Source organism: Propithecus coquereli, unplaced genomic scaffold, assembly GCF_000956105.1.
Source record: "Propithecus coquereli isolate 6110/MARCELLA unplaced genomic scaffold, Pcoq_1.0 Scaffold1073, whole genome shotgun sequence".
Lineage (NCBI taxonomy): Eukaryota > Metazoa > Chordata > Mammalia > Primates > Indriidae > Propithecus > Propithecus coquereli.
The window spans coordinates 6,927-17,877 of record NW_012134670.1 but is presented as its reverse complement, the minus strand read 5'-3'; the positions used below and the strand labels follow the sequence as shown (position 1 = coordinate 17,877).

General features: G+C 41.9%; 1 protein-coding gene across 1 annotated transcript in view; it reads left to right on the top strand.

Moving 5' to 3' along the window:
• Positions 1–10,651, top strand: part of MYO5B (myosin VB) — a 160,101-nt gene extending 149,450 nt beyond the window's left edge. Inside the window, exons 34-37 of the mRNA XM_012647361.1 lie at positions 4,003–4,288; positions 4,865–5,039; positions 6,550–6,630; positions 10,286–10,651. Coding sequence (XP_012502815.1) covers positions 4,003–4,288; positions 4,865–5,039; positions 6,550–6,630; positions 10,286–10,438 — 695 coding nt within the window. The 3' untranslated portion in view covers positions 10,439–10,651. The remainder of the gene's footprint in view (positions 1–4,002; positions 4,289–4,864; positions 5,040–6,549; positions 6,631–10,285) is intronic.
• The last annotated feature ends 300 nt before the right edge of the window (positions 10,652–10,951 follow it).

Here is a 10,951-nt window from a genome sequence, read left to right as displayed (position 1 = left end):
GGCTAGAGTGCCGTGGTGTCAGCCTTGCTCACAGCAACCTCAAACTCCTGGGCTCAAGCGATCCTTCTGCCTCAGCCTCTCAAGTAGCTGGGACTGCAGGCATGCGCCACCATGCCTGGCTAGTTTTTTCTATTTTTAGTTGTTTGGCTAATTTCTTTCCATTTATAGTAGAGACGGGGTCTCACTCTTGCTCAGGCTGGTCTTGAACTCCTGAGCTCAAGCAATCCTCCTGCCTCGGCCTCCCAGAGTGCTAGGATTATAGGTGTGAGCCACCGCGCCCAGCAGTCCTTAGATTTCTGAAGCAGCCCTAGAAGAGCCCCATCGCAGTGAGTGCTGGAAGAAAGCCCAGTTGCCTGGTGCGTCAGACTATCTCCTAAGCCAACTGATTAGTTCGTCCACATCAATGTAGACAAAGACGGCCACGAGAAAAGAGGCACGCCACACTCAGAACTACAGTTGTGCAAACTGACCCCATCATTTCAGGTTGCACTGTGGACCTTTAGGGCCCATCTATATCTAGAACTCACCATCCCGGACTTTGGTCCCTGAAAGAACTCCCGTGCTTTGCAGTCTGCCCCGTGACCTAGTAACACGTGGCATGTTTTCGCTCCAGTTTCTCCAGACCTGCCCGCGCCCAGATCCCCGCAGGCCTCCCCGACTGTCCTTGCTCCCCTTCCTCCCACATGCCTCACTATCCACCCTTCCCAAGGCCCAGATGCAGTGTACACCAAACTAGCGTAACAAGTTTTAAAGCCTTATTCCGTCTTTTGTGCCAGAACAAATTCTGGCAGACTCTTCTCTCTGGGATAATAAGAGGATGTGCCATGGCCAGCTGTCTTACCTTCTTTGGAATGTGCCTGGGCTCCGTCTCTCTCATAACAATGAGAACTTTATTTGATTTCCTGCTTTTTTATTATGAAAAGGGGGATGTGCTAAAGGTTGAAGTGGCATTCATTTCAAACCTTCGGATGCCTTCTGTTACATAACCACACTATCATATAGAAGCATTTACTTTCAACTTAGAACTACATTGAATGTTTTATTGAGGTTCCTCACTTTACCCAATGTTATATATATTCTAAAGGGAATGTTCGGTGAGGCTAGCGCAGGACCAAGGACTCCGTTATGTCAGGCTGTCGTTACACATGCTTATATTCTCGGGGACAACACTTGAACCACAGCACAATCGGATCTGTGTAATCTAAAAGGAAGAATGAATGAATGAGTTTGTCTTGGGGATTACAATTATTCCCTCTTCTGCCTGCTTTTGTTTTCATTAAAGATGGCTTTGTTATTTGACACAGTACAAGAGGCTTTGCTGGGGTTCATCATCCCTTTGAGAGCACTGATCTTTTTAGCTGCTGTTGGTTTTCCTTGGCCTGAATAAAAAGGGCATTAGACACATGAATCCTTTTGACAATTAGCAATTTTTAATATTTTTTTAGTGAAAATCACAATTTCAATATTGCCCACCTGTTTTGCTTTTTCTCACATTGTTTCATTAGCACTAGTCAGCAAGTAGTGAAACAACCTTCCCAGGACTGGAGCAAAATATGGAATGCGTCACAAATTTGTATTAACCCTGCAGAGGCCATGCTAATCTCTCTGTCGTTCCAATTTTAGCATATGTGCTGCTAGAGCGAGCACAGCAATTCTTTTACCTTACGTGTTGTTTCATCTTGTTTATATAGAAAGTTAAGAGGACACAGTGCCATAGCTATGGAATCATTTCAGCTCACCTATTAGTTCTGACACCCAGTGATAGGATCTGTATAAAATTTGTTATGCAAACATACAATCCAGTCCATGGCCATACTCCTTTCGGGACTATGTATAACAACTTAGAGTGACCTGGTATATTGGAGAGAGCACTGGACAGAGTCAGAAAGCATGAACCCCTTTTTCTCTGGACCTGGTACCAATCTGAGTTTTGCTACCTTAGGGAAATCACTTCACCTCAGGGATTTGGACTAACTGATTTAGGCCTTTTTACTTACACAGTTCTGATTTCTCTATCATGTTGAGTTTTTGCATTACCTTCAAGTTCAAGGGTCATCAGTGAGGCCTCAAAGAACTGTCAGGGTTTTATAAACATCATACAGAGAAGGCATGACCAGAGCCCCAGACGCTGTGCTGAGCCCAGCGGACCACAGAACCTCAGCGGTGCACCCCTCTCCCCCTGCAGGGCTTCATGACTCAGAATACTGCGAAGCAGAATGAACACTGTCTGAAGAACTTTGACCTCACTGAATACCGCCAGGTGCTGAGTGACCTTTCCATTCAGATCTACCAGCAGCTCATTAAAATTGCGGAGGGCGTGTTGCAGCCTATGATAGGTAAGCTGGCAATGGGAGATCCCCATTATTCATCATGGGGTCTGAAATGAGAAGATGTGATAAGCACCCCCTGTCTGTAGGGAACCAAATATATAATCCAGGGCCTCCAGAAACCCAGGACCTTCCCAACGAAGGCACCTGAGGAGGTGTACACATCATGCTTAAGAAGAAAGCTTGGAAATTTTCAACATGATCCCATAAAAATACATGAAACAAGGGTAGTGAGAATATAGATGACTTTCCCTTTGTTTCTTTCTGTATTACATTGTATTATTTTCCCCAAATTTTAATAGGTAATATTAACTCAAAAGGCATAAATGCAAAGCCATTATGTACTTTATTCATGAAAAACATCGTGTTCATGTGAAAGAACATAGCAGTAAGCACTATGCAATAAATATTTATTGAACACTTTGTACAAAGTGTACTTGGGCACTGAACGTGGAATCAGCATAGAGAAATAAGAACAGCTGCCTTTTAAGTTAGACAAATAATGTGTATATGCATTACTTACTCACTGTGCTCCACAAAGGCTGGGGAGGAAATTGTACTTGGTGACGCGGCCCGACTTCAGACCGAGGAATGAACACAGAGACATAAAGACGCAGACACGTGGCTGCAGCCCGTACAAAAAGACACAGACACCACAAGACAGTATGAGGCTGCAGCGAAAAGCTTTCGCTGAAGCTGTTTATTTATAATACAGGTTGTTTGGCAACTGTCCTACTGCAAGTTCTTTGCTCCCACACCGTCCCGACTCAACACGTCCCAGTTCCTTGTTGTTTCGTCTCCAGCAAACAGATGTTTGCGTCTCAATTCCCTAGCCCCTCCTGTTTGCAGAGAGAGGACGCTCTGGACTTGCATGCAAGGTCACAGACATATTCTTGAGAGAAGCAACAAGGAAACTTTCCCAGACAAAGGTGTCCTCTACACTTGGCCCTGTGTGTATTGCTTTCTCCAGGTTCTTACTACACAGGGAGGTTATGAGTGAATTGCAAGCATGACCAATCCAGAAATAAATACTATGGGGATAGGTTTGTTCCAACTCCTTCTTCCTGTCTGGCAATCGTATAAGGTACCAGATGGGGGCGAGAACTGATTTACCAAGTTAGAGATACTTCCTAACTCAGAACAATGTGACAGTTAAAATAGCACCAGTTCTGGAGTTAGACTAAACCCAGGTTCAAATCCTAACCCTGCCACTTCCTAGCAGTATGAAGCTAGGCAAATTATTTAACCTCTGTATGCCTCAATTCCTTATCGGTAAGATGGGTAGTACCTCAGTGTTGGTGGAAGATTAAAAGATACTGAACACCTGGCACACAGTTAGGTGCTGCCAATATTTACTTGAACCTGACTAAATTTACATAGTGGATGGGCTGGAACTATATACCCAAGTTGCTCAATTCCAAACTCTCGACTCTCGGCACAGGCCATGCAGAATCAAACTGGTACATGCCCATTATCTTTGTCTCATCACCAATAAATTTAAGTGAAAATGTGGACTACAGCTATTTTATTCCATATAGAGACCAACACATTAGAAATTCTTTGCCAAAAGTTTTAAGTTCCTGAGCATTGTACACCTCCAGTTGGTATCATTGCTAAAGCCTTGATCTTGTTGCTGGGAAACATGCAAGCTTCTCTAATCATGCTTGTCTTCCAGTGTCTGCCATGTTGGAAAATGAGAGCATTCAGGGTCTCTCTGGAGTGAAGCCGACGGGCTACCGGAAGCGCTCCTCCAGCATGGTGGATGGGGAGAACTCGTACTGCCTGGAAGCCATCGTCCGCCAGATGAATTCCTTTCATACAGTCCTGTGTGACCAGGGCCTGGACCCTGAGATCATCATGCAGGTGTTCAAACAGCTTTTCTACATGATCAACACAGTGACTCTTAACAACCTGCTTCTGCGGAAGGATGTCTGCTCTTGGAGCACAGGCATGCAGCTCAGGTGAGGAAGACGTGCCTCCCTCCAACAACATGGATAGAGTGGGCCCCTGCTCGACAGTAGCTAGAATCAGAACAAAAGACAGTCGTTTCTAAAAATGAAATCCACATCTGACAGTCCATGACTCAAATCCATCACCTTTTTATTTGTTGGTGAAACCCATCGAACACTGAGATGGTGACTTGGTAAACAAATTAGTTCAAAGCTTAAAGACTGTAAATACCATGTGGATTGGTCAAAACAATCAATGAGTTAAGAGGCATGAAAGCTCCACAGAAGCATAAATATGTTTGCAAAATGTTAAATATAAATTTTACTTCAACATATTTAATGCCTCTTTTTCCCGTTAACTTATGTAGACACTTCAGGTATTTCATCTTTGCTTGATTTTAAGCACCCATTTATTCATTCTTTATTCAACAAATAGTACCAGGCACTTGTCTAGCTTTTAACCATGTGAGGTAATTAAGGTGAGGAGAATGATGAGACTAGTTGCAACTAGCCTGTAAAACAGGTGTCCTCATCCTGATGTATTAGAAGGACTAGCCTAACACAGTTCACTCTTTATACGTGGCTAAGGTACAACATAAGTCAACTTGAGGAGTGGCTCCGGGGAAGAAACCTTCACCAGAGTGGAGCAGTTCAGACCATGGAACCTCTGATCCAAGCAGCCCAACTCCTGCAATTAAAGAAGAAAACCCAAGAGGACGCAGAGGCCATCTGTTCCCTATGTACCTCCCTCAGCACCCAGCAGGTACGGTCATTCTACACCTCTGTCAACCGTGGTTCCCTGAGCAAGCCCGGCTGCCATTTCAAATCTGTTCTTGCCAGTGGTTCTGTTTTGAGTGTTGCACTCCCAGCCTTTATCTATCCCTAATGACCCAAGTCTGAAGTTGGCAGCTGATGGGATTTTCCCAGGTGAGGCAAAGACCACTGTGGTCTATAAAACAAGATGACACACATACTGTTTTCTAGTAATTCTCTAATCCCTCTTGCTCATGAGTAAAATAAGGTAGTGAACCCACGAAACATTAATAAGTCTTTTAAAACACAATGAATTCTGAAATGTTTCTTACTTAGAAACTTAAAAATTTTCAGAAATTGGCATTTGCTTTCTTTATAATCATAAAAAAAAAGCTTTCTTGACAACTATAATATCAATATGGTCACATTTCTCCTCACACTCCATTTACATTGCTTCAAATGAAGTCATTAAGAACCTACAGGCAGCTAAATGTTACTTTCCTTTTCCCTCCAAAACTTAAACCATCTCAGTTGCAGATATATTCCAGCCTATGGAAAGGTAAATCCTGTCCACATGCAGGGAGACCTTGCCTTCCATCATGAATGTGCCTATTTGGAGATGGGCTAGAGACCAGCACAAGGAAATTTGACAAGTCTTTTCCAAATCAAATGCTGCATCTTCCTGACCACCTAAAAACAAAATCCAAACTCAGTATAGCAAAAGTAAACATACCTTTCCCTACCTCCTCCACTAACTACTAAAAGGTTGAGTGAAATTGGTAAGAAAACTCCCTTCTATAAATCTACTGAAAGTCTTCAAACTTCTTCCCCTCCTGTCCTCCTCTTGAAAATACATTTTACTTTCATAAATTTACTTCTAGAATGCAGCTGGCATTGCATGTGGGCAGGCTACTTCCCCCAAACTATTGGTAGGCAGATAAAAGATTAGCTCCTGTTCAAATAAGAAAATTTCATTTGTAAATGTTTTTTTTTGGGGGGGGGTTGGTAGGTGTAGATAGGTATTGTTAAACAAGACCTTTCTCAGCTAACGTAAGATCCCCTGTACTTTGGAAGAAGCCTTTAAAAGTAGTACTAATACAGGGTATCCCAAAAGTCTCCATACAAAGGAAAGATTTTGTAATGAGTATTTTGTAAGTAAAGGTACAGTTAGCTAGTTTCCCATTTTCCCTATGTATGGCAACTTTTGAGACACCCTGTAGATAAAAGGCTAAGGATTTCAGGGCTCCAGTTTTCTAAACTCCTCGTTATCTGTACATACACATCAAGCATCCGGGGAGAGGCAGGTGGGTATGTTGGAGACATGGTTGTGGTTAAAGGGCTCAGGTCCCCCAGGCAAAGCTAAGGGCTCCAGGTTGCTGGGTGGGGACTCCCAGTGCAAATGTCAGTCCAGCTCCATAAGAGGATGATACTCTTGTACCAGGTGTCATATATTCTTTAAAATTCAAAGGTTGTCTTACATTCATTTAGCTCTGTGCTACATTTTGTTTTTATTCCAACAGATTGTCAAAATTTTAAACCTTTATACTCCTTTGAATGAATTTGAAGAACGGGTAACAGTGGCCTTTATACGAACAATCCAGGTGAGTTTTAAAATATTAATTTTATAAAGTCCTAGTCTAAAACTATAATAGCAATTGAAAATATAGGTTTTAACCTTCTCTTTATTAACATATACTGGTTACATTATATGTTAGAAGACCTTACATTTCTAGGCTTTCTGTTTAGGTAAATATGAATCATATCACCCCAGGAATAACTTATTAAAAACTCAACTTTTATAATCTCTGCCTCTCAGATTACAGACACAGTCTAGGTATTGTTCCATTTGCCACTGGCATGTTACTGAACTGTAGCACCAAATGGAATTAACACAGTAGAATATCAACCCTACCCACAAATGGCACTAAGAAATGTTCTTTTAAGACGACAATTTGAGCTCTTAAATATTGTCTCTAAGATTTAAAGTATTTGTCCTTAGGAATACCCTTGGAAAAAAACATATTAGGGAAATGACTGCCTTTTCTTAAAATGATGGGATTTTTCTACTTAAAGACGAGCTTCCTCATGCTTGAGCCCAAGGTGATTTTGGCTGAGTGACCTTTACATGTAACTGTCCCTGACAGCATCGAAATGATGATCACACTGCAATGACTCGGAACAGGGCACGTTTCTCCCAGGCTTACACACACGTATACGACACCTTGCGGGGAGGTAGAGCACTCTCTCAAACTTCTAAACAACTCTTTAGCCAGCGGAGTGATGCCAACAGGAAACAAGGACGAAAAAGGCAGGAGGGGGAAGTGATCAGAGGAGAAATCAGGAAAAGGGAACCAACCAAACGGAGGTTTGTGAAAGACACTGAGGAACGTTGAGAAATCATGGGGCCTTTGTGTAAGAAGTTGTTCCCTTTGGGATTTTATCCAGAAGTCCTTACAGTGTTTCAATGTAGAGATCTAAAGATTTACAAAGAGGGTCTGAAAAGAGAGATGGCAGAGAATAAACGCACTTTAGCCTTGTGTCTAAGTAGAGAACGGGGTGGAAGGTCCAGAATGGATGCCGAGTCGGACTGAAGGTGGTTCTCTCAAGGGCAGTGGGTTGTTAAAAACACAGGCCACAGAGGAGCAGGCAGATTTGCCAATCAGGATCTATTAATGGGGCCTGGGGGTGTCACTGATGGGAAGGATCCAGTTAGGATATACACAGTCAGCTGCTGAAAGGGAAGAGTTTGATGACAGAAGAGAAGCCCCTGAGATCTATCTGACACTGGCCCCACTCTGGATTTTTATGGAGGGTTTCATAATTTACGCAGACAAAAGTCCAAGTTTACAGAATTTTATTTGGTTTTGAATATCTGAGACACACATCAGAGGGAGAACTGTAACTGTTCATAGATTGGCAACAGCGCTGTTTGCAAGAAGAGAATTCAGGTAAAAAGATACATGCCCAGTTAGACGGCAGGTTTAGTGAATTAAGGACAAAGGAAAAATGTTAATGGAGGTTAAGGGTCAGATATTCTCTGAAAATACGTACAGATTCTTTCTCAGTAATAAATTTCAATGTCTAGCAATTATATAAAAAACTTTTTGCCAGGTATTTGTTCCCCTCTATACAGTGCTCAGAGGAAACAGTGAACTATCCATCCCACCCTCCTACACTTGAACTCGCATGTATGATAAATACGCGTTACTTGTTAAGGCACACTGTTTCTTGGGCACTATGGGCAAAGTATGAGCTTGAGGGAGCTGTTACATTCACTAAAGGATTCACAAGAGGATTTCTGTGAAACAACTTCCTTGTGCATTTTAATTGATTAAATGTATCACACATTTTGCTGAATTACAATATAGCAATTTATTTTTCCCATTTTTTATTTGTATATATTCATAGGGTACAAGTGCAGTTTTGCTATGTTGCATTCTGGTGAAGTCTTTTGATACATACATTGCTGAAGCAATGCTCATTATACCCACCAAGCAGCCATTTTTTTATTGTCCCATTTTTATATTCTCCTTAATCCTTTAGAATTTCTTCAAACCCTTAGATAGTAGAGCCTACTGCTAAATCTGAGTCATGTAGAGAAATGAAAGGATCTTAAGTGCTATTAAAATGATTTTTTCCAGAACCTCCTGCAAGTTCTTATTTAATGTACATTTTCATATGCTGTGTGATAGGTTTGTAATAATGAATGCAGCGAAGCCCAGAGAGGGCTGAATGGGAGCTATCAAGGATCCCAGAGAGATCCTTCTGCCAGCTCACACCAGAGCCATCATCAGATATCTTGAATAGTGAGGCTCGTTGCCTGTTCCTCCCTAACTGTTTAAATTACTTTAAAATTTTCACTCATCTTTCAAGATGCCAAACACATGGGTGCGTTGTGATTGACACCTAGAAATTTAAGCAGTGCTTTCCTTTGTTATCTTGGTAACTGAAGAAAATGTGGACGAGTCTAGTTTCCCCTGCCACTGTGGAACCAACCCACAATCCTGCGCTCAAGCCGATTTCTAAAGAAATGGAAAGACATCCCATGTTTATGTATTGTGACTATATGTGACAAGTCACTTTTCTCTTGCTGTTTTCAAGGTTCTCTCCCCGTAGGGTTTTGACAATTTTATTATAATGTGTCTCAGTGTGAATCTCTAATAGAGTAAAAGAACACAGTCCTGCTTAGAGTTTGTTGGGCTTCCTGGATGTGGATATACATGTTTTTCATCAGATATGGGGAGTTTTCAGGCATTTCTTCAAATATTTTGCTCCCCCTTTTCTCTCTGGTACTCCTATGATACGTATGTTAGTACCCTTGCTGTCCCATATGTCCCCCTCAGGTTCTGTTCATTTTTATTCATGAAATAACCCCCCTCAGAAGGGGTTATTTCAATAGCTTTACCTTCACGTTCACTGAGCCTTTCTTCCTGCTCAAGTCTACTATTGAACTCCTTTAGTGAATTTTTCATTTCAGTTATTGTACTTAATGTCTGGCTTCAGGTAGAGGGAAAGGGGAGAGATTTCCTTTAAATCTTCCACTTGATGCCATCGGGGGAAGCCACTGTATCCCTGGAGATGCCTACCTAACCCAAAGCCAGGCATCTGTGCTGGGACCCGCCCGATCAACCAAATTTTTGGAAGACAAGGTCCACTGCCTGCCTGGCACCAGCCAACTGTTCTAGGAAGATGGGCTGCTGTCCCCATAGCTGCAGGGGGTGCTGAAGAATGCGGCATGGTAGCTGGTCCACACACACTGCTCTCTTAGCAAAGATCACTGGCCTGTCCCTTCCTCAAGCACTCTTTCCAGCTCAATGGTTGCTTCAGTGGAGGGACCAACCCTCTGCCATTTTATGTGATGTTACTCTTCCCCATTCCATTCAACAGATGAGGAAACTGTTACAGAAAGATTCAGGAATTTGCCCAGCATGGTGCCAGGATTAGAGCTCAAGCTCTCTCTACCTCTACAACCTCTTCCTTTAACCACTTCACTACCATGCCTCTCCCCATGATTTGTACCGGAGATATATTTTTATATTCTTTCAGATGGAAAATTTTTTAAAGAATTGGAAGAGTGCTTACAGTCACCTGGTCTCCAACAAGCCTAAACAAGGGCTTCCCTACCTACTAAATACCTCAGGGATAGGGCGACCACATTCTCCTGGTCTTAAACTCTTACATAATTATCTTAGAAATCTTTCCATGATATATGCCAATTTTAGGTGTACTAAGACTCGGTCTTGTTCTTCCCCATAGGCACAACTACAAGAGCGGAATGACCCTCAGCAACTGCTATTAGACTCCAAGCACATGTTTCCTGTTTTGTTTCCCTTTAATCCATCTTCTCTGACCATGGACTCAATCCACATCCCAGCCTGTCTCAATCTGGAGTTCCTCAATGAAGTCTAAAGATGCACATTTCTACTGTTAGCTTCCTGTACCCAGTGATAGCAAGAAGGAAGCATATACAATGAAGTGAAGTCAAGCATCAGTTAAATCTGGTAAAGGTAGATCAAATCAGAGACTGAGAACCTGTGGAGAGTACTGAACTATACAGGATAAGATCCATCTCAATATTTTTTTGTATCTACTGCTCAGAATAAAAGCACTTGAAATATGGAAGTTTTTTTTTTAAGTCTGATTTCAATCTAACAAATACACATCATAATTCACAGCCACCCAGCAGTCTCCATGAGCATATAAAAGGTGCCAGTTCTATAAAAGGGAAGCTGCCTAGTTTTGATCTTTGCATATAACTAGAGAATGTCCAAGTTAAAATATTAAAAAATGTATAAGTCACATAAATTGCCTTCACAGGACTTTTAACAAATAATGGTAGTAATAACCACAATAATAGCATATACTGACATTTCCCCAGGTTGACAAACTTGTGGAAGAATTTGTGGTGTGATGATTAAAAAA